Source organism: Aulostomus chinensis, chromosome 8, assembly GCF_037954235.1.
Source record: "Aulostomus chinensis isolate RoL2024-O1b breed Wild chromosome 8, RoL_Achi_v1.0, whole genome shotgun sequence".
Taxonomy (NCBI): domain Eukaryota; kingdom Metazoa; phylum Chordata; class Actinopteri; order Syngnathiformes; family Aulostomidae; genus Aulostomus; species Aulostomus chinensis.
In genome coordinates, this window is record NC_141327.1 from 1,860,494 (window position 1) to 1,885,044 (window position 24,551).

The following is a 24,551-nucleotide window of genomic DNA, read 5'->3' on the forward strand; positions in this document are numbered from 1 at the left end:
CGTGTGACCTCTGAACAGCTCACCTGGACCGTACAAAGGGCCCTTTGCAGCAATATATAGGTCAAGGTGCGCTTTGATCTCTGTTGATTGAATATGAGCAGAGAATTTTAAAGGCATTCGAGGGAGTTCTGACCCAAAGTCATTCTTCCATCTGCCACACAGCTTCTGTTTCCTTCTTCCCTTGTGATTTACTAAATGCTTGATACACTAAACCATATAGACGGAACAAGGAGGGCTCTGTGTGAGGCCTGAGCGAGGAGGCAGGCCAGTGCACCCACACTCACGCACCAACACACACCAGTAAAACAAAACGCTCTGTGGAAGGAGCTGTTTTTCTACTTGTACCAAGAGAGTGTGACCGTCGCTGGCTGTGCAGCCGCTGTGAAACACGGCAGCTAGGTGAGACACAGATGAGTCATGGCTGATAGGGCACGAACACAGGAACAGACTGTCTCTTAGATGAGAGGAGAATTTGATCCAGCGATGGTACGAGGGTTAATGAGCTGGTCGTGAGCAGCTGGAGGTGCCAGTGCCTCCACAGACAGAGTCATCCTCATGTGGACCAGAGCTCAACAGGGGCAGGCCCTCCCCTCCATCCTGGACTCAGCTAATTGGCTGCAGACGGGAGCCTTGATGCAGTCACCAATCGCGTCGCGCTCGTGGCAGCTTCCCTTCCTTCAGTGCACTGGCTGACCCCTCCCACACAGCCTGGCTTATAAGCGCGTGGTGGTTCTAGAGAGTTCCATCCTCCCTCAATGAGTCGGCCACATGAGCTTTGAACATCTTCTCTGACTCCTCTCCCTTTTTTTTTGCTGTTGAGTTCTGTTTGGTTTTTTTTTAAGTTTTATCATAGACTTTTGAACTTTTTCCATTGGGAAGAGAAATCCCTCTCTGCCAAAACGACTGAACACTGTTTCTTTGTGTGGCCCTCCATCTGTTGGCCGTCTCTCCATCCCCTACACCGTGGATGAGTGTTGCATGATCCACTCACCTCCTGGACTGAGTTAATCATCTGGCCTGTTGTGTCCTGTGAGACTAGCCTCTGTTCCCTCTGCTCATCATCATCATCATCCTCATCACTCAGAACTGACACGCACTCTTAACCCCTTCCTTAGGTATGTATCTCTTATTTCATCTGCTCACTTCTCTCCTGTGTTCAGGTTTACCCTGTCCTCATGTATGCGTTTTCTTCTTTCAATGCAGAGTGTCATGTTATGGCTGTATGTTAGCGTGTATGTGTGTGTTTTACATGTTTTGCCAAGTTGGGTCACACTAAGTGAGAGTGTATCACATAGAAATCCCTGAGAGACACCGTTCCTAAGCCGGCTGCTGTGGAGTTTTATTTTACTCCAGTTTTTTTTTCTTTTCCTGAGTTGTTTGTTTCTTCATTCATAATCCCTGTAAACTTCCGGCGATCAGTGATTTTTCCTGGTCGTCACAAACAATGATAACGCAATAAACATATTGTCAGAATTAGTCACTGACACACTGCCTGTCTCGTTCACGCTGTACCTGCCAGCCTCAGTCACAGTCCTGGTCCCTGAGGTGCAGGCTCGCTCTACCTGAGGTTCTGCTCAGCTTAGTCAGCTTACGGCGACTGATGTGCTCTTATGCTTCTTATTAAGTCATCAAGGCTGGAGCCGGTCCAGGGAACTCATGCCTCAAGTCTTATGAGACGTACAAGTTAAGTGATGTTCATAATAAAGCTGAATATTAAGAGGAGCTGCATTTGAATGAATGCATATTTGATTATGACCTCTCAGTTGATACCTTCATCGTGTTCCTCCTCAGTGGAAGATGATATGTTTGTGTCTGGAGCACAGAGAGTTTAGATTTCCCTGGCTGGAGTCCTGCAGTGTGAAGTGTGCATGTGCACAGCCACGAGTAGTGAAAGTTGCTCGCTGCACTCGGTTCCCCGCCGGCAGCTAATAGCACACGATAATGTCAGTAAACGCTCAAGATTGCAGGGGGTGGAGATGGAGAAGAAGCAGGCAGCAAAACATACAGTTGGCAGAAGAGAGAGACTGAACGGAAAAGTACTGAGAGGCAGGGAAGTAGGGAGGTGTGTGTGTGTGTGTGTGTGTGTGTGTGTGTGGGTGTGTGTGGGGGGGGGGGGGGGTTGAGGTATTCATAGAAGGAGAGTAATAGCTGTGCCTGTGCCAAGACACACTTCTGCACCTGTATGAAAGAATACCTCATGGATTATTTGGACAGAGAGACTACTCGTGTTCAAAGATACTCTTCTCACATAGGTAATAAATCCGGTCCTGATTTCTCCGGGCCAAACACAGCCAGAGGTTACGTTCAGCCCTCGTACAACCACTCCAAATGTCAGTAGGTCAAGTCAAAACTGCTGTGTATTCCTGGCAACATTCATTTCTCTAGTCACCATTGTTCTGTGGGAGAAAAGTTCTTTAGCGTGCAGGTTGGATCTCAGACGTCAGGAAAGTTGAAGAGCTGCATTTTAATTGAGTGCGGCGCGGTGGAGCGGTAGTTGGGTCAGATGCTGTAATCTCACACCACAGAGGGATCCTACAGCCTATTTTTACAGTCAGACAGCAGCCGTCTGATTCAAACTTTGAAAAGAAACTGATTCACAGCTTCAGGGGATTTTTGTGCGGCTTTCCTGGTGAATGGGTGTTTTCTTTTTTTTGATGGTTAATGTTGATTTTTTTTTTTATCTTTTTCAAACGTCAGATAAAAAAATAATCTATGAAACATTTCTATACTCACTTAACATGTTTAACCTGAAACAGAAGTATGTGTGTAGACTCCAGGTAGCCCGTGCGACGCACTCAGCGATGTACCCTGCGTGCTTCTGTCAGTCTGCCAGCGCTCCGCTGCTCTCAACACTTGAGCTGTGCAGTTGTGGAAAGTTACCAGATGCCAGATGCTGAGCAAGATGGTTGCGGAAGTGACATTAATAAGAAAATGACATGACACTCCCATTACACTGATTTATGACCAGGGATGGGAAGTGAAACATATCATGGTTGTATCTTCCAATATGCCATGCATTATTATTGTTATTAATCTGACGCTGTCACTTCGTCAGGTTGTTTTATTGGCTATCTGCTTTGTGGTGGATGTCAGTTTGAGCTCAAACCGACCAACGCGAGCGCCAAAGTCGTCTTGACCTGCAAACATGAGCCACCGGTCAGTCAGCAGGGGGTTTGGTTTAGAACGGTGCTGCTGCTCCGAGAGGACAGGACTCCAGACTCTCACTGGAGCTACCGAGAGGATAGCGTTCACTGGTCATTCAGTCCAGTGAACTTCCCCCTCAAGGTGTCTTGTGTGCACTAAGAGTTGCTAACAGAGCTCACAAAGGTGTTTTTTAATGACTCTGTTGATTCTGTGTCAAAATTTGAGCTTCTTTATAGAAGTAAATATAGAATCAACAGCATAGAAGCGTCTCCTCCACCACACAACCAGCTACACCCTCGTCATTGTCAGACTTCACCCACACAGTTTTTCTTATTCAAGCCCTCACTAAAAGGAGTCTTGAGCTCCCGACATTTTTTCCCTCCTTCATCGCTTCTTCGTGACTCCAGAATGTACAAAGAGCCAGCGACGTATCCTCAGATGGAAGATAATGGCGACTGATGGCTAACAACAGCTAAACAGTCCAAACGGGTCTGTTTACAAACTCTCCAGGTCGTTGTTCAGTATAATCCAGGTCTTCTTAATCCAGCCGTGTAATCACTACTCCCCGAACGCACAAGCGACTTGGTCAAACTGAAAGTGCCAGCTGGTCTCGCTCAGTGCCACCATGAGAGAGCGCTGAGGGTTAATCCATCAAATCAAAATTCATGTTATATCAAATTTAGCTGCAGGCTAAATAAACATGGCTGGATGGTTACGATCCAGAACCCAACCCAATCCCCCCGGACCGTGGACTTCAACCTCCACACAACTCGTTCCTGAGGCACCAGGAAAGCACACGCCAAGTTTGACGTCGATCAGTTCAACAAGTTGTTGTTGTTGTTGTTGTTGTTGTTGATCAAGTCACAGACAGAACAGTGAGGAGAGATTCCTTGCTTGTGTGTTAGTAATGACTTGTCCATGTATTAAATCTGTGTGTGTGTGTGTGTGTGTGTGTGTCTGTGTGTGTAGTTTAACTGACTGCCCATTGCTTGTTAGAAAGAGCCTATTTGAACTTAGAAAGTTTTTATGTGCGCTTGTTAAAGCAGAGAAATGATAGGTTTGGGTTAAGCTGTTGCTCTTTTTGTGTGTGTGTGTGTGTGTGTGTGTGTGTGTGTGTGTGTGTGTGTGTGTGTGTGTGTGTGCGCATGTGTGTGTGTGTGCGCGCGCGCGTGTGTGTGATGAATATGTGTTTCGGCAACCGCTAATTGTGGGACAGAATATGAGAGACCAATTTAGAGGCGGTAGAATAATGTGTGTTCCTCCAGCACACACCTCACATGAGCACTGCACGTGAGACGGCTCCCAGCTGCTCCCAGTATACCTCAAGGTGGGAAATGTTTGTGTAGCCTCCAGTCAAACAAGAAGATCCCAGTTGATCTATGCTGCAGGCATTTACATTCATGATGTACAGCTTTTCTTGCTTCCATCAAACATAGAAAGAGGTTGTTTTCAGGAGTGAGATTATATTTAAAGGTATAGCATAGATTAGCATGACTGATCCAGCCACATGCAGCGGGGGTGAGCCTCTGCTCCTTGGTTTCAGAGGGGCAACACACCAGGCGATGTTTGTTCAGGGCACAACTTGATTTAGACTAACATGTCACCATAAAAGCAGGAAGTAAAGAGGGCAGATACCTACAGTTGGCAGTCGTGCAAACTCTTCATATGTTGTGCTTGTTTTTGCAGTGACGTTAATTAGGTCACTTTCATCTCCATGTAATTCCTCCTTTTAAATGTCCCTAAAAGGAGATGCAGAAGAGCCGTCGGGATCCACCTGAATGTTTGCTGATCGAGTCACACATCTCCACCATTAAGACATGATGTTACCTCATGATCAATGTTGCTGCCTGGTAGTAAGGTGGTAGGGGGATGAAGTATGTTTGTGGTCAAACAGGAAGTGGTCATCTCCTGGTTCCTCCACCAACAGGAAGTGGTCATCTCCTGGTTCCTCCCCCAGCAGCCAATAGGATCGCTCCATGTGATTGTGGTGATTGAACCAGTAAATCAGCTCTGGTGAACAAAAGTTGATGATCTTCCAGGTTCAGTTCATCAAGATCATCTTCACTAATGAACCCTCTGATGATGCTGGAAGCCTGGATGCTACGGTTAGCAGTGCTAAGCTAACGTTAGCCTAGGAAGGAGCTACACCAGGGTCACATGACTTCAAGGTCACCACCACTAAGCTTCAGGCATCTTGTGTCTTCCCTCTGATGACCTTTAATGACTTCCATGACCTCTGTAGGCTCCTCTAGACTCTTGTTAGCAACCCAGGTTTTTAAGACTCCACCACTCCAACATCCACCGGTCTGGTGTTTACTGGTGGATCTGATGTAGACCTGAACCTCCACCATCCACCGGTCTGGTGTTTACTGGTGGATCTGATGTAGAACTGAACCTCCAACATCCACCGGTCTGGTGTTACTGGTGGATCTGATGTAGACCTGAACCTCCACCATCCACCGGTCTGGTGTTTACTGGTGGATCTGATGTAGAACTGAACCTCCACCATCCACCAGTCTGGTGTTACTGGTGGATCTGATGTAGAACTGAACCTCCAACATCCACCGGTCTGGTGTTACTGGTGGATCTGATGTAGAACTGAAACTCCACCATCCACAGGTCTGGTGTTTACTGGTGGATCTGATGTAGAACTGAACCTCCAACATCCACCAGTCTGGTGTTTACTGGTGGATCTGATGTAGAACTGAACCTCCACCATCCACCGGTCTGGTGTTTACTGGTGGATCTGACATAGAACTGAACCTCCCCCATCCACCAGTCTGGTGTGTACTGGTGGATCTGACATAGAACTGAACCTCCACCATCCACCGGTCTGGTGTGTACTGGTGGATCTGACATAGAACTGAACCTCCACCATCCACCGGTCTGGTGTTTACTGGTGGATCTGACATAGAACTGAACCTCCACCATCCACCGGTCTGGTGTTTACTGGTGGATCTGACATAGAACTGAACCTCCACCATCCACCGGTCTGGTGTTTACTGGTGGATCTGATGTAGAACTGAACCTCCCCCATCCACCAGTCTGGTGTGTACTGGTGGATCTGACATAGAACTGAACCTCCACCATCCACCGGTCTGGTGTTTACTGGTGGATCTGACGTAGAACTGAACCTCCACCATCCACCGGTCTGGTGTTTACTGGTGGATCTGATGTAGAACTGAACCTCCACCATCCACCGGTCTGGTGTTTACTGGTGGATCTGACATAGAACTGAACCTCCACCATCCACCGGTCTGGTGTTTACTGGTGGATCTGATGTAGACCTGAACCTCCACCATCCACCGGTCTGGTGTTTACTGGTGGATCTGATGTAGAACTGAACCTTCACCATCCACCAGTCTGGTGTTTACTGGTGGATCTGATGTAGAACTGAACCTCCACCATCCACCAGTCTGGTGTTTACTGGTGGATCTGATGTAGAACTGAACCTGCTGGTATCTCCAGCTGCTGGTAAACACACACATGATGTGAGACATTAAACCAAAGTCCTTCTGGCTTGGAGACGAGGGACCTGGATGCTCAACAATGAGAGCTTACCCAGGAGATTCCTTGGTTTCCTCATGAGATCAGCAGGTGATGCTGGCCTGCCCTGACACAGGGACGCAGGTTGAACACTGATAAATCTGCAGACTCCGGCTGTGTGGCACCCTAACGTTTTCCTGTCAGCTCTCTGTGGACAAGAGTCAGAATACAGTTATAAACGACTAGTTGTCTTCTCTTTGTTAACCAGCATCTCACCTACAGCAACATGAAGACACGCGTGAGGGCGCTTGATCGTCCACCAAACATGTTTCAGGAAGTAGGAAGTGACGTGCAGACAGTTAACCATCACTGATTGGATGGTTAACTTGGGCTCCTCTTAACCAAGACTTCCTAGGAGTCACAATGGAACTGACATAATTCAGACCACCGAACAGCTCCGACCCCCAGATTTCGGAGCCCCCCAGAACCCATAGAACTTTCCCGGACTTCATGAAGTCATTTTTCAGGAAATTAAAGCCTCAAAACTATCTATCTATCTATCTATCTATCTATCTATCTATATATCTATATCTATATCTATATATATTTATATATATATATATATATATATATATATATCTATATATATATATCTATATATATATATATATATATATAAATAATTCAAAGCAACAAAGACCAAACATTGTTGCTCTTTGTGCAAGTGACCACAAAACAGGCCGATGCAGTCTGACTTCAGCCGAGTTTTATCTGACTTCGGTCGTGACTGTTCTTCAGGCTGGGGTGAAGGCATCCAAGTATATTGAAGTACACTTCATGTTACTATTGAGCAAGGCATCGAGGGGAAATGAGTGTGGGGGGGGGAACCTGAACTCAGAAAAGGTGAGCACATTTCTACCTGTACGGACATGAACAAACATTGCAGTGTATCACAAGGCATCAAAGATGCATCAACAGTGTCTGCATAGCCAAGACAAACATGTGTACACTAACAGTTTACGTAAGCTTTAAAGGCCGTGCAGACCTGTGCAGGTGTGCATGATGTTTTTCTCTGGGCTGATCGAGCCTCCTGTGCTGGCATGAACCAGCTGCGCTTGACTGACATCCACATGAACGCTCTTGTTAGTTTTTTTTGCACCTGCTGCGAGGGAACAAATCACACGCGTCATCCTTGTGATTACACAAGTGTAATATAATCCTGTCAAAGCTCCTGTCAACTTGGAAAGGTCTCGTCAAGCGAATTAACATGGAAGCGGCGCAAGCAGCTCAGGAGCTTTTTAAACTCAAGGGTGACAAAATCCTTACTTGACTCTGAATTTTGCTGCATTATCCAGACTTTTATTGGGGCCTCATCAGGAAAAGCCATCAAGTTTTATTGACCTTTTCTGTGCTGCTGTGAGTTTCGCAGCTCTGGCAGCGAGTCACCTACAGCGCAGGAACTAAATACTTACTTGGCATCGTCTCAGTCAAACTTTATTTCAATATTTTCTTTTTTACGGGAGAAAATTAACTCACATTGAATCCAGACCTTCAATCGCTCAAAACACGAGAAACATTTAGTGTGAGGAAAGCTAAATGAAGTGTGACTGAATCCCTTTAAATATATGAGCCAATGCATCTTCCCTATATTGCATGTCAGGAAGAAGTCGGTAACTCGAGTACATCGGCCTGACTGAGGAATGGCAGACGATCCACATTCACAGGCCAAGTCCTGGTGTGTGTGTTGAGTGCGTAGTGAGGGAGGGGGACGTATAATGGGACGATTTCTTCACTTCAAAATAGGTCAATCCATATCCCCGCAGAACTGAAGTCCTCTCTTTTAACTTTGTGAAATATCTTGCATACTTGGACAGACCAGAGGGAACCACTCAAATATTCTGGACAATAGATGTCCTGCCCCGCGGTAACGAGTGACACAAAGAGTAAAGCACAAATATACACTGACATGAAACTCTGCTATTCCCCTTTTTACTCTCAGAAACCCCTCAGAGGTTAAAAAAAAAATACAAAAATAAATAAATAAATCCACCCCCACAGCTCAGTTTTGGTTTTATAGTGCCACTTCATCAACGTAGCAACAGGCTGAAGGCTGAAAAATGCTGAAATCGTGGTAAACAACAACAACAAAGAGAAGCAGAGAACGTTAGCTACTAGCTACAGAAATCTGAGGCTAGCTGATTTCTGCAAGGCAGATGAGCCAGCCTGAGACGGCAGCATGTGTGGTTTAGTTAAAAAATGAAATAAATTCAACTTCGTGAAAGGTAAAAAAAGTAGAACGCGACTGCCCATTAACTCAACATTTCAAAAGGGAGCATTTGGACAAAAATCACGGAACTGGGACTTGGTGTCCTCCTTTTACCTCAAGAACATTCTTTTTGTTTTACAAGCTGACGAAAAATGCAAGGGGAATTCTGCTGCCCCAGCGGTTACACAAGGCCCCATAAAGTTTTAACAAGTCCCTGGAATGAATCCAGACATTAGTTGTGTACCACCAACAAGTTGTCATCTCGCAACATTAAAAAAACGACTAAGCGTTCAACTGACTTCCGTCCAAATCTCCTTGTGTCAGTACCAGACACCGTCGCGACGTCTGACGTCACTATGAACGCCTGCAGCTATCGTGGCGTTTATCATTTACGACAAGGTGTTAAGCGTTTAACGGCCACCAAGAGTCTCATCACGGCTGTCGGTAAAATGCACACTTAAGTACAGATTAGTTGCCCTGAGTGTCTCAAAGACATATTAAGCCTTCATGTAAGAGTCCACTGCTGGTCCAGGTGGTCTCATTCAGGCCGCAAGGGTTAATCCAACTGGCCGTCGTACTCAGAGGCCCTGTCACACTCCAGCCTTGAGGTTTGGGCAGCGGACATTTGTTTCTTTCTGCCACTGCACCACGTGGAGTCTAGTCTGGGTCTGAGGGGGGCTGAGGAACAAGGAGTCTAGGGTCTGAAATGAGAGTCAGGATTCTGGTTTCAGTGATACTGACAGCCAGTCGGATGATGTGTCACTTAGAATGACAGAGAGGAAATTCAGGATTCTGCCCGGATGGCTTTGATGCTCCGTGAAATCCTTTTGGTGGTGGAGATCAAACAGAAACTTGAAGCCACATCAAAGTGATAACTCGGAGATCAAAGTCAGACATTGCAGTCAAAGAAGTTTTGTGTTATAACACAATCAAGACCCCAAGACCCCCTTTCTACTTTTAAGAGACAATTGAAGACTCAATTGTTCAGAGAGCACCGAGGCACTGAACCTGACTCTGCTCCTCTTTGGGGTAGAATCAGTCAGAGGGTCCAAGACCCAGCACTTAGTGACTATGTAGCACTAACTGTGCTGTGTGATGTTGTATGTTTGTCCAAAAAAAAAAAGAGGGGGGGGGGCGACACTTCTTCTGCCACTAGATGGCAGTACCTGTGACCAAATCACAACTGAAGCACTTTTGCGCTTCCTATGGACTTTTCCTTAATTAAGTCTGAGTTCTTGCTTGTGTTGAACGTCGCTTTGGACAAAAGCGTCTGCTAAATGAAATTGTAGAATTGTAGGATTGTAAGACCCTCAATAAACATGGAACTGGTGCCACCAGCCAGTCAGTCTGCCGTCTCTCCAGCAGGGGGCAGTGTGTCCGACGCTGTAAGGGCTCCGAACTCAGAATTAGGATTGAGGAACAGTATTGGTGCGGTCTCATGAGGACCACAACCTCGAGCATTTCCATGCTTATTACAAACCAGTCCTCACCATAACACACCAGACCAGCTCAGACCCTAGACCAACTCAGACAAAGACCAACTCAGACACCAGACCCCTGAGGCCCGGACCAACTCAGACCCCAGACCAACTCAGACACCAGACCAGCTCAGACCCCAGACCAACTCAGACCCCAGACCAACTCAGACACCAGACCAGCTCAGACCCCAGACCAACTCAGACCACAGACCAACTCAGACACCAGACCAGCTCAGACCCCAGACCAACTCAGACCACAGACCAACTCAGACACCAGACCAACTCAGACCCCTAAGACCTCATACAACCTAAAACCTTAGAACTCCCCAGACCCCTAGACATCTGAGCCCCTCAGATCCCAGACCCTCTCGGACGCCAGAACCCAGACTCCTACAGCAATGCAGTTCATGGTGCATCAGTAAAGGACAGGGAGAGTTTGACATCGATCGCTTGTTGAGATAATCGAGCCACAGAAACACTGACAGATTTCTTTTTTTCATAGAGCAGATGTGTGTGTGTGTGTGTGGGGGGGGGGGTGCTTGTGCTGCCCACCCCCTGAAACTTGAAACTCAGCCTATTACAGATTATAATGCTGCTGTACGCAGCTCATGTCCGTCAAGACACTTCATGAGTTGCCCATGGATCAATGTGACGAAGTGACACTTGAAGTGACTGAGATGTTGTGGATTGAGCTTCCGCTGCCTTTTCCTCTTTTGACCAGCACTTCCTGTCTTGTGTCTCACTATAGCAGCCATGTGCAGTTTGAAGTCTGCGATACTTACTATGTTAACACAGGCACAAACACACACACATAGAAAAAACCTGGGCCACGTGAGTAAGCTTTTCAGGCTTCTGTTGACTTTGGTGTGGAGCCCCCCTCCCCAGCCCCTCTTCCATTCCTTCACATAAACACACATCCATGCAGCTCCACTCGTATTTTTCAGTCCTTTCCTTTCGCAAACATTTCCTTTTTTCCCCTCTCCCTATTCTCTGGACTGTTTTTACATGCATTCTTGCTCCAGTTTCAGTTTGAGCCAGAGCTCACTGGCGTTTGTCTCTCTGGGTGGTGGTCGTGTCTCTGTGAAACAGATGAAAGTCTTTATGAGAAATGTCAACAGAAAAAGAACCTTTTTGTTTAAATGGAAAACCTGTCTGAGCAAGTTTAGTCGCCATCAGCCAAGCAGATGAAACGCCTTACTATCATCCTCTTACCACACACACACACACACGCACACGCACGCACGTACGCACTAATATGGCTCTGAGTTGTGTTCACTTCCCGATGTTTGGGGTCGAACCACCATCCATCCACTGAAGAGGGGGGGACAGTCAGTGCTGCTGCACACATGGTGAGACCCCCTTCGCCTCTCCGACTCCTCCTCATCCTTCATCCCTCGCACCCTTTTGCTTTTTTTGTCCTCCACTTTATATTTCCTCACTTCATCCTCCCTTCTGCCCAGCAAGTAGAACCTGGTTCATCAAGATGTTCTCCTCTTAGTTTCCTGTCCTCGTCTCACTGTTTCAGTAGGAAGACCTCTAGACTTCCCCTCCCACCTCACCCACCCTTCTCTTCATTCATGTGAATACAAATTACGTGTTGCCTTCATTGTTTATCATTCACACTTATAGCTTTCTGCACATGCGAATTGTCAGAATGACCTTACAGTTGCAAACTTGCATCCTCTGCCACCCCCACCCTGCACATGTTTTTGAACCAAGTTAAAAATGAGCAGCCATGTTTTGAAATGTGATTGATTGTGCTTTTTGCACAGCATTTGGATGTTGCCCGCTCTTCTTGTCCTTTTCTAATCGTCACGTTTGTTATTTTTCTCTCTTGTCCAACAGGACACCCAGAGAAACTCATTATGGCTCTGAATGTGCCGGGTCTGGTGGTGATGGCGGTGTTCTACCTGCTCATCCTGGGAACGGGCATCTGGGCGTCCATGCGCTCTAAGAAGGAGGAGAAGAAGTGCACAGGAGACGGCATGGAGATAACACTACTGGCCGGGCGCAACATTAACCTGCTCGTCGGCATCTTCACACTAACCGGTAAAGCGGTCGTAGGGACGGAGGAGCATAGTTGCAGTCTGTTGTTTGAAGTTTCCAAGATGTTGATCATGCGTGTGTGTCCCTGCAGCCACGTGGGTGGGTGGAGGCTTCATCCTGGGTATAGCCGAGGCTACGTACAACCCAACATTAGGAGCCGTGTGGGCTCTCATGCCTGTGCCCTACGTCCTAACCTTCTTCTTAGGTGAGTATCAACCGGAACTGTAAACCCTTAGATCACCAGCTGCTCCTTTTTCTTGGCAAAATATGTCACCTGATTGCAACTGGGCCAAACTGGATACGACTTGTGCTTATGAAGCTCGACGGCTGTCAGAAATGAACACCGACAAGCTCCAGTAAATGTTGACAGGAGGAGATTCTGGGACATATTGCATAACACACACTCAATCTTATTTATGTAAATACATAATTTGAGCTTTTCTCTTGTGAAGTTGGTGTTGTCAGCAAAGATAGAGCATAAACATGTTCATGTGGGACGCTGAGAGCTGCAGCCGGGCACTGGTATCGATGCAGCAGAGGGGAATGCGCTGCTGTCCATGGCATTTTCAGTAAAACACCAAAATGAAGCTCACCAGCTTCTGTTTGAAGTTGACATGTTGTTGACCACAGCTCCAGTAACCCCCGGCCCCCCCCCCCATCACCCCCCCCCCCTCCCATCACCCCCCCCCCCCACTTCACCCCGTGCCCATGCTAATAAAAGTGTCGCTCGGGTTAAAAATAGGAGCATGAGAAATCAGTTCTGGATGGTAACCTGAGGCAACAGCTGCAACAGGTTGGGTTCACCCACAGACTTGAGCTCCAGAGACATGAAACTAGCGCTGTGATACTCACTCATTCATCTGTAGGTGTTTGTGACAGGTGAGATCACAAGTGCTCATTGTCGCAATGGCCCACATGGTGGGAGAGTTATGGGAAGTGGAAAGTCCAAAGCCCCCTATCAGGAAATGTAACGTTCTCTGTTCTGTTCTTGTCCATTGTTGGCCAAGTGGAGCCGAGGGTTCAGCTGAAAGGTGTTTGTTGTATTATCAGGAGGGAACACTTTGTTTTCCTAACTGTTCACATGCACCATGCCATCGACCCCCCCTTCCGCTCAGTCTCATGCAGGCTTTCGCTTGATAGAATTATAGGCATGCCGTAAAACACGCGACCTTATCGTTTCCAGACGATTTGACACTAATCCCTTCCCTTTCGCTCCAGGTGGCTTTTTCTTTGCGAAGCCCATGAGAGAGAACAAGTATGTGACAATGATGGACCCTTTCCAACAGAAGTATGGGAACTTCCTGAGCAGTGCACTGATCTTTCCTGCACTGGTGGCCGATGTGCTGTGGGTGGCACGCACTCTCGTCAGCCTGGGTGAGTTACTTCACACTGTACAAGTGTTTGGCTTTGTGTGTGCTAATACACGCTTACGCAATCCTGCACACATCCCTATAACGGAGGACACAATGTGCACCGACACATGAGTAGAAAAACAGATGGACACGATGATCGTGCCGCTCTGAGAAATGACTAAAATAGCACAGGTGAAGAAATAATAGACGCACGAGGCCCCGCGACATCATTGTCCTGTGTTTCTGATGCTTCTAGAACTTATTTAGCTCGGTGTGTGGCTTCTCCTCTGTGTGTATTAACGTGAAAGTGGCCAATGCAGACAGGTGTAGCAGGTCTATCAAGCTTTCAGCGTTGTAGCTGTGTACATTCAGTACTCTGTCATAGCAACAACCACCAACTATGAGAGCTAAAGCTCAGGGTTACTATGGACCAGCTCAGAGTGATCGTACCCAGGAACAAGAACAGGCCTGTCCTCTGTATGTCACCGCGTTCGGCAGCGAGTGCGGCGGCCTGCCAGCGAACTGTCAGCCTCATCTTCAGTTTTCTAGCAGGATATTATCTTTAGCCATCGAGTGCATCGCTACCCAGGAAAAAAACCAGACTGTGGTCACATGTTGTGACATGAGGAGCACATGAGGAAGTCCCGTACAAAAGGTTTCTGCACATATTAAAGTCATGTTTCACTTGCCAGGTCAAAATTCTTCTCATAAAATTCTCCCGTGAATAATAAAATATCAGACGGACCGATCATTGGTTTATACAAACAACAATAAAAGAAGTGATTAATATTTTAGAGAATAGAAATGGACAAATAAATGGCGCGCGCGCCAGCTTCACACCCAGAGACGGAGAGCCGCTCTGCTCCGAAGCGGTCATGTGACTGATCAGTTTATTATTGTTTCACATGGAAAGTTACTCATCTAATAGGATCATCTATTTTAAGATGAAAGTGCCCCCCTGGGATATAATTAGAGCTGGTGGTTCTATATTCGCTGCAAAATTCATACGTAGTTATCCCCATGCCACGGTTTAATGATGCATGTGTTCACGGGTTTGGTTCGTGGATGCGAGTGTGGGTGTGCGCGTGATCATGATGTTTTCTTGTCTGTTTTAACGCTGTTTTCTTTTCCAGTGTTATTTGAAACAGGGGGTTAAACATCGAGCAGCCTGTTGATTGTGAAAGGTGATCGATTATTCAAACTAGAGACTTTTTCCATGCAGATGTGACTGACAGGTTCAATGTCTGATTCCTCACTGATCTGAGAGTACAATGATGTTTAGATCTGAGCGACTAAGGTAGCAGCAGAAGCTGTGCTGTCCACAAAAGGACGGGTAGGAGGCAGGAATGCGTCCCAGGACGTTTCTGTCCAAACCTATTAAACCAATTTAGAATCAGGGGACCCCTCGCTCCTCAGTAGAAGCTCCTCTCGTTGTTTCTAGGACAGATATGCATCCCTTATGTGAGCTCACGCACACGCACACACACACACACACACACACACACACACACACGCGCGCGCGCGCACACACACACACAGCATTTGACACTCTTGAGGGTTATTTGTTGCTTGGAAACTGTCAAGTGTGTGTATGTATAGCCTAAACTGAGTTTCAGTGGTGTGTGTGTGTGTGTGTGTGTGTGTGTGTGTGTGTGTGTGTGTGTGTGTGTGTGTGTGTAAGAGAGAGAGAGAGAGAGAGAGAGAGACTGGTCAGTGTCAGGGAGGATTTCACCTTTAAAACCCACTTATCATGTGCTTCCTCTCAGTTGTGTAGTAAACAGCCATGGTCACATTTCTGCCGGGAAGGAATCAGGGTGAGAAGGATGTGTGTGTGTGTGTGTGTGTGTGTGTGTGTGTGTGCGCGTGCGTGTGAGAGAGAGAGAGAGAGAGAGAGAAGAGGATCTAAAAACAACACAGGGGAGGGAGTATTCTCCCCCTGTCCATCCACGGTGCCACCCTGGCCCCACTAAATCTCATTCCACCTTTCTTCTTCCTAAATTTAGCTGAGGGGGAACAGCACAGCTCAGCACACAGGACCGAACGCTAAATCAGGAGAACGCACCACTCAGGAATTATTTACGATACTCTGATTATGTAATCGGTGTAATACCTTCATAAACTAAACTATGGGACAAGCAAGACCTGAAAGATCTTTTTTCTGACATGGATGTGTGTCCAGACGGATCCAGTTCACACCTGGCACCAGAATGCATCTCCACTGACTATTCCTGGTCCCGTTTTGCTTTTCCGATAAACTTGAGTATGTTTGAAAAGCACAGCAAAGCTACAGAGGACAACTCAGACAAACAACCTCAGAAATAAAACTGATGTGAGCAATAAAAACGGACATTTTAGAGGTTTTGCTGCCCCGTTGGCGCCCAGCATCGCTGAGCGGAGGTTTGTGGTGTCAGCAGCACCTCAGGAGTGAAGGAATGCTGAGAGGCTCCGCATCCACGCAACGTTTGAGACTGAAGTTGGATTTCACCCTCAACGCTCAGCGACGTTTTCCTGCCTGCGTGACATCGTTCAGGTCCGCCTGGTGACGGTGTGTTTTAGTGCCAAGTGTGAACACAGATGATGACATGAATGTGAAGATTGATGTGATGGGTTATCAGTCTTAAAGGCACAAAAACTCTTTGAATATCAATATCAGCTCAACGCTAAATCAAAAGCTTCCGGTATTCCAAGGTCAGACATCAGAGATGTTCCGGGTGAAAAATCAAACGGGAAGGTGAGCTATGCCACTCAACTGGAGGACAGACAGAGCAAACCGGGTGGTTCCAAGGATGATGGGGTCAGTCGAGGGGTGGCAGGTCAGGGGGGGTGGGGGTGGAGGTTGTGGTGGGGGGGTGAGTGGCGATCGATGGTGCCGATCTGACACTTCTCTGTTTAAGGGCATTGTTGTGGTGTGGCTGCAGGCTGCGGCTGGGGGGACCCTGGCAATGTGGCAGAAGAGACTGTGAAGGTAGTGACGTTTTGCTTGCCTTGTTTGAGTAACAAGATATCTTTATTTTTTAATTCACTTGTTTACATTTATTTATTTATTTATTTATTTTTTACACATTATCATTTCTTGAAAAAGCTTCTATTTACATTTTTATTTAAAATAATAAGATTCTGTTATTGAAGGGGTGATAATTCCCCCGTGAGGGAGGAAAACCGTTCCTGGAGTCTCACAATCAATAGGCTGCTTCTGTCCTGTGTTTTCCTGTACAGTTCTGTTTGATTTAATTTGCTCGTTACCACTTTTATGTCAGCTTGTTGCATCTTCTAAGCTCATGGATGCTTTTTAAATGTTTAAACCAAATATGGCAATGATTAAGTTATTCTTCATACAGATGACAAGACCTTTTTATGCCTCTGTATGATTTTCGGGGTTAACACTTCAGCCAAACATGGAGATTCAGTCTTCATCTGCTCACCCTGGATTTGATGGAAGTGCGAGTCAAGTTTTTTATCCCACAAAACACTGCAGCAGTTTCTCAGGTGAAGTTGCTGCAGTGATGTCACAAAAGATTGAAGTGAAAGGAGACCGCTCTCCAGTGTTGGAGGAATTCAGAAGAAACCCATAAGGCGCCGCCGCACTGCTCGCCTGAAGTCCTGAAGCCCTCACAAGTCAAGTTGTTTTGAAAAATGTCACTGATGCCATGTTTGCGGTCGCAGTGTCGCGTGGCGCTCCTGGCCTCGATGGCATGTTGGTCACGAGACAACAAACATGGCGCCAGTGAGGTTTTCAAAACAACGTGACACGTCGACGAGCAGCGCGGAGGCATTTGATGTTTTAATTATGCAGGGTTTTTTTTATGTATGTCTGAACTGGTCTCCCTCCGTTTCTGTTGTCGGCGAGATCACCGCAACACCTTCACCTGCAAAACTCCAGTAGTTTTGTGGACTAAAACGCTTCACCTGACCTTCCGTCAGCGTGAGGGGAGCAGACGATGGCTGGATGCCTTTTTTTGGGGTGAACTGTATCACAAGAGAACGTTACTCCTAGCTTCTACGTTAACGTACACCCGAGTGGATGTGTGTGTGTGTGTATCTGAGAGTGTGTGCAAGAGTGTGTATATGTGTGTGTGTGTGTGTGTTGGTGTGTGAAGTGAGACTAAGAACATAATGAGTCACTTGATACAAGCCAGCTGCATGTCTATCAGTAGTAATCTGTGCTGTGGAGACGCCGTCCGTCCCGCGCCGCTCATCCGCCTGCTCTGTGTTCCAGGTGGAACTATGAGTGTGATCCTGGACCTGTCCTACGTCTACTCCATCATCATCTCCTCAGTGGTGGCCATCATCTACACACTGCTGGGGGGGCTCTACTCTGTGGCCTACACTGATGTCATCCAGCTCATCCTCATCTTTGTCAGTCTGGTGCGTACATTCACACGGCGGCCATTTTGAGAGCTTCTCTGGAGGACAGGTCAAGCCTGTGTGCTATCAGAACATGAACTTTTTCCCAGGCGTCACATTTCAGTTTAGATTCCAGCAGAGGCACCTGCAGCGGAGCTGTCCTACCCGCTGATCGAATTACCTGGTAGAATTAATCATGGGCTGGTAGCGTCAGCCCGCTCCTTTCAGCTGTCCTTCGCTCTGGCTTCAGCGTGGTTGTCATGCAAATAGGTCAATGAGCTCAGTTGGTTTTGTCACCATAATTGATCAAATATTTCACATCGTGCCGTTGGAGGCTCAGGTCAAGCCAGAAAGCGGGACTGTGAAATTCCTCGGCGTGTCTGTGTGATGTGTGTGGTATTGGACGCCTGGTTGTCAAGCGTTCGAGCTGCGGTGCCAGAATTCATGCTCACCTCTGAGGAGCTTCTCCATTTAATTCCTAATTTCCAGTGTCAGCCTGGAAACGTCCCCCACTGGGCCCATAATCAGATTAGCTTTGTGTTTGTGTACACAGTGGGTGTGTGTTCCCTTCCTGCTGAAGAACCCTCACTCTGTGGACATCTCACTGACGGCGTACAACCAGACCTTCCAGGCTCCCTGGGTCGGCACGGTGGAGCTCAGTGAAGCCGGAAAATGGTTTGATGACTTCATGCTGTTGGTGAGTGGGGACGACGTGTGCCCTAGCAACTCAAGCTGCTGATGTCGGGGCTCATTTCATTAATAGAAATACATGTCATGATTGTTCCTGCAACGCCATGCAACCTGACGCCGCTCCTCCTCTGTGTGTCTGAGCCAGGCTCTGGGGGGTTTGGCCTACCAGGCTTTCTACCAAAGAATCCTGTCCGCCTCATCTTACACTCAGGCTCAGGTGACCTGCTTCGCATCTTCAGCCTTCTGCCTGGTGCTGGGTATTCCGTCCGTGCTGATTGGCGCTGTGGCTGCGTCTACTGGTACTGACGCCGATGCAGATCATGAAACACTCTCGCTCTCACGACCACATTTGCTTCCTCTTCTCATGATCATCTCTCTTCTTCCAACACTTCAGACTGGAACTCCACCAGCTATGGGTTGCCTACTCCGTATGAGCGCGACCAAGCAGGCTCCATCCTCCCCATCGCCCTCCAGTACCTCACCCCGCCCTACATCTCCGTCATCGGTATCGGAGCTGTAGCTGCTGCCGTCATGTCCTCCATGGACTCGGCCCTGCTGTCCTCCGCCTCTCTCTTCTCTTCAAATATCTACAAGAACATCATCAGGAAGCAGGTATTCACGTAGTGAATGTGTGAATTCCACCAAAGTCTCACTTGTCACCAGGCAGATTGCGCTGCTGTGCTAAGCTAATGAAGCACTTTTAGTTACCACCCAGCAGGCTTTGGTATTTGGCGAATCCAGGCTGTGACATCAGGTGACCAAAACTCTACATCAGGACCATCTGGACTTCATTGGCCTCTCTGACTGAAACTCAATTCTCAGTGTGAGATCGTAGCTTCAGTTCCTCCATCAATGCCGTGACTCACTATCACCTCTTGTGGTACTAAGAGGTATTACGAGTCCAGAGTTAGCACGTTCAGGCTAAATACTTACTCCTAAATTATCCCTTTCAAATCATTTGTATTCTCTCCTAATATTTGCTTGAAGGAATCTCTCTAATTATGGTGACGAAAATAAAATGTCCCTGCCTGTGCTGCTTTTATTTGGGCCAAAAAGGAATGAGTGCATTACCAAGTTGATACAATACTAGAGGCCGCGTACCTCCACCTGCTGTAGGTGTGGGACATCCAAATGATCGCTCCCCAACCTGTCAAAGTTCTGTGACTCTCAGACTTGAGCCCAATCCTTCCACATCTCTGGCAGAGAACCGTGTAGAATGTTATTATCTCCCCTTCATGGATCATCTTGTGCAGTAAATGTCCACCACGTATTGAATGCCTCCCATGGCATCATGTGTACGGTTCTGTGTGGGCCGAAGTGAGACATTTACAGCCTGTTTGCACTGTCCTCCAGCAGCCCAAGCTGGACACAACAAAGCTGCTATTGACTTGACGGTTGCTCATACACAGCATGCCCACACTTTGACATTGTCAGCTTCGTGTGTACATGATGTTTGTCCTATTATAACAATGATCTGCTTCATGACTCACTGCTGAGGAATGTTCCCCATAAAGAGCCACGTCACCGCTGCAGCTGATGGCTTCATGTTGACAACGAGATCGAAGGTCAAATGTTGCTTTCTGTCTGTGGCAGGCCTCGGACCGGGAGATGCAGTGGGTGATCCGGATCTCTGTGGTGGTGGTGGGTCTGGCGGGCACTGCTCTCACCTTCCTGGACAGCAGCGTGTTGGTCTTCTGGCTGGTGGGCGTGGACATGTCCTACACCATCATGTTCCCTCAGCTGGTCTGCATCCTCTTCTTCAAGGTGTCGAATGGCTACGGAGCCACGGTGGGCTACTTGATGGGAATCATCATGAGAGTCCTGAGTGGCGAGCCCCTCATCGGCCTCCCACCCGCCATCCGCTTCCCCGGCTGCCGGCTGGACGATGAGGGGAAGCTCGTCCAGTTCTTCCCCTTCCGCACCGCGATCATGGTCATCTCCCTTGTGTCCATTCTACTCTTCTCCTGGCTGGCGTCCATCATTTTCAACAAAGGCCTGTTGTCTGAGAGGTGGGACGTGTACAAGATCAAGCGCAAGCAGAAACCCACAGCCAAAGCCCCTGAAGACAGGAGGACCAACTCTGGCAACGAAGAGTCCTCCAAGCAGCTGCTGGACACCACCAGCTGCTGAGAAGGCCCACGGCGAGGGCCAGAGGACGGGCTGCGGCTGGAGGCAGACATCTTTGTCTGTTCACGGAGGGGGAACAACGACAAGGGCTGAACATTGAAGCTGTACAGAGTCACAGCGAATTTGTACAGACCGACGTTAGCGACACGCGATCTGAGCTCTCTGGCACCCTACCTCAGCTGCCTCAGTGCCCTCTAGCACGAATACAGGGCTGCACGGCGAGTTAGCAAACAAGCCCTCGGCCATCATTATTATATGTGAATAATTACACACAAATGAGCCCCTTTTCTCCGAAAACCAAGCTGAGTTTAATGCCAGAGATTGAGTTGTATTATATTGTAAATATCACACGACTGAAAATGGACACGTAGAGACCCCAGAAGCAAATTCAAAGTCAAACACAGAAGCAAACGATTGGAGGTTAAATAAAGTTCTATTAAATAGTATAAGTTTATTCAATGGATCCTCTTTGATGAGCAGGCTTGTATAATTGTACAGATTTGTAGAAATATATATTTTATCACACTTTTTGCAGATAAATGGAGATTTCGCTCCTTTTCGGCCTACCTGAAGTCAGTTCCTACATTACCGCACTGTGGCGACACCTTAAGGCAACTGCACGGAAACAGACTCCAGAGGAACGTTCAGTCGAACAGATCAAAACAGTTTACAATTCCTTTTCACAAAGGCTGTCATTATTTATGCGTGTTTGCTTTTGGAAGAGCAGGCGTCTGACTTGTCAAACTCAGTCACAGCGATAAAACAAGCCATCGACTTAATCCTTGAATGAATTACGCCAAACCCCGGCTGCGACGGCGGGGCGGTGGCGGTTGCAGGTGCGCGACAGGGCCGACTTTCACGCCAGAATAAAGAAATATCACCCGAAGAACAAGTGCAAAAGTGAAAGATGTTCTCTTGAAGTCATGTGACCTGATCTCTTCCTGCCTACACAGCATGACAAGCTAACCAGTTGAACGTCTACGTTTCTTCCTTGTTAAACTATACTTCTGAGGGACAGAGAAAAGGAACATGAATGCCCAGAGAGGATGATCAGAGTTACCTGTCTTGCCCGTCTTTAGATGCTGCACAACACTGTAACAAATTGAGAGAGCCCCCAGGTACGGAAGAGCCCTTCGCTACCGCCTCTGAGCTGGGCTGCAGTGAAGCGCTACAACACTCAAGTGACCCAAACACTGTCGAGTGTGTTTGAACACACACTCTTGTTCTACGTCTATGTAACATCTCCTGTCTTGTTGTGATCGGGGAGTGACAAAACTGCAGAACTCAATCTCCCAGCATGCTGCGAATACTTTAGTTGCAACAGAGAGAACGCCGGACACCACCCCTTTTCTCCCCCTCCTCACCCACTCTCCCTCTCAACCTCTAATATGTGTGAAAAGCCTGGAGGCGGTGTCAGTGGTTTTATACTGTAAACTTTATTTTAGTCTTTTACTGTAATGCAAAGCTGTAGTTTACAGCGGGATCATTTTTCCTCGGAGGTGGTGGAAGGTTTGCAGCTAAGATTCACAAAATTGACCGTAAAAGTTTCACATATTTTATTCCGTTTTGATTCGATTCCACACAGAACAAAACTGTTAAATCATCCTTTTTGTGTACTGAGCCTACAAGCATTTTGTGAGTGACAGTCGGAAAGCCTTCCTCTATCATACTGTTGCCTTAAATATCACTGGAAACTGGTCTCGCTCCTGTTTGCTGGACATCGCCAAACGGGCGTCGACTCTAGTCACTGTTCAAATACCTCATGGAGTGGTAATGTCGGCTCTAAGTATTAGTATCTAGTACAAAATTCTCACCCGTGATTCTGACTTCCATCCAAAGCAAATCGTATGAATGTTGTTTTCCAAGGACTGATGGCACAGAACAAACTGTCTCCAAACAAATGCATGCATCTTTTTATAGGCGTGACTGTGATTTCTAACTGTATTATACTCTTGTACTGTACAGTCTAATCATGTGTATTTACACTTTTTATTTTTTATCAAAGTTGATTGCTATGCGTTGTTAGTTTTAGGGAAAAAAACACAAATTTTTTATCTCAAGTTGGCAACGTTTCAGATAAATTCAGTTTTGCAGAACAATGAATGTAGAACATCACCTTCTGGGTGGCAGCAGCGATCCAGAACAGCTCAAAGGGCGTCAGAACGGAGACCCCAGTTCTCAGAGCAGTTCCCAGTCACCTCGGACAGCTGCCCGCCGCGCTCGCAGGGTGGCAACGCCTTCATGATGGCGTGTTTGTATGCGTGTTGTCACTTTTGTGCAGAAATGTTTGATTTTCCATGTTGTTGTGCTCAACCATCTTCTATGAACGTACTGGACAGTTGATTTTCTAATACAGTAAACTCTATATTTTATTTCCCCCCTTAATATATATTTGGTTTTATACTATTATGCATGTTGATTGTCAATAACTGTGTTGTTTGTATACTGAACTTTCGTGAAGGCTTTTCTCTCTTGCCACTTGGCAAGGTCCTACTTTGTAATCCAGTAATGTAAATCCCCATGGGGTGAGGTTCTGTCAGAATAAAAGCTAAAACCAAATTACATTCAGACTTGCGGTTTAAGTCATTTTAGTAAGTTATGCAACACCCTCCCACCCACCCACACACACACACACACACACACACACACACACACACACACACACACGCTGCTGTCTGCCAGGTTTCTTAAGTGGTTAATATATTTTTCCAAACATGTCGCCAGCTTTGTGGAGACCTGGAAAGCGGCTGCAACTCTGCAGGGAGTAAAACCAATCAAACGGCTGGCCAAAGAAGAAAATGACTACAGAAAGAAGCACAACTCGCTGCATCAGAATCAGTGTTGTCTTAGAGTTTTAGCAGCACAAGAAACTGGAAACTAAAATTCCGCCTCTTTGAAACGCTCCTGCCTCCCGTCACACTTTAAACCTTCCACGTGTGAGACGACCCTACTCATGAGGAAGTGCTGTTCACTGATGAAACTGACGACAGCCAAAGCCTCCAAAAATGTCTGTTTGCCAACTCTGCATTTCATCATCTGCTATAATCCATGATGGTCAATAACCCACAACCATCCCACACTTCCCTGGTCGTCGCTGGCTCGGTAGCGCCGGGCGTGACCAGCTGACGCACTCGGCTGAACCGGCTCGCTCACTCGCCTTCACAGTGGCGCACAACTGCTTTGTTTTTGCCTCCAATCAAAATGTTGGTGAGCTCAAGAGACTTATTAGAGAGGACTGGAAAGGCAAAATACATTTTTGGGGGGGTGAAAGTTGGCTTTAATTTCCCTTGGAGAGAAACAAACAAATTCAAACCACAGTTGTTTGGAAGCTGAAGTGATTTTTGCCGCAGTTGAGAATGAGGAAGTGACTTTATTGTAAACTGGATTTTGTTTTGCTCTCGTTCTTTGCTCCTGGATTTAAAGTCGAGAGCAACTGAGATCCGCTTCTGCAGAAACAAATCAAACGTGCCGACTCAGAAAAAGCTTTCTTTGAATGGACACTGCTGGACATGAGGACATGTCTCTGGCAGCCGACAGTGAAGCATTGAGTCATATTTCATTTCTACTTTGAGAACGGATATTTGTTGTGGCAGTCCAAACGTAACATGCAGTTTCGGT

The 24,551-nt window shown here is 47.1% G+C and overlaps 1 protein-coding gene across 2 annotated transcripts; it reads left to right on the top strand.

The window, feature by feature from the left end:
- Window positions 1–23,490, top strand: LOC147256802 (high affinity choline transporter 1-like). 2 transcript variants are annotated; one of them, XM_086210403.1, is made up of 10 exons: window positions 1–1,115; window positions 11,692–11,723; window positions 12,220–12,423; window positions 12,512–12,625; window positions 13,639–13,794; window positions 17,989–18,137; window positions 18,670–18,813; window positions 18,952–19,105; window positions 19,201–19,418; window positions 20,400–23,490. In XM_086210403.1, the coding sequence occupies exons 3-10, from the start codon at window positions 12,240–12,242 to the stop codon at window positions 20,934–20,936; spliced, it is 1,656 nt and encodes a 551-aa protein (XP_086066529.1). In that variant the 5' UTR covers window positions 1–1,115; window positions 11,692–11,723; window positions 12,220–12,239; the 3' UTR covers window positions 20,937–23,490. The 2 variants fall into 2 exon arrangements, with proteins under 2 accessions (XP_086066529.1, XP_086066528.1); XM_086210402.1 differs by lacking the exon at window positions 11,692–11,723 and having other exon boundaries at window positions 4–1,115.
- Window positions 23,491–24,551: the final 1,061 nt, after the last annotated feature.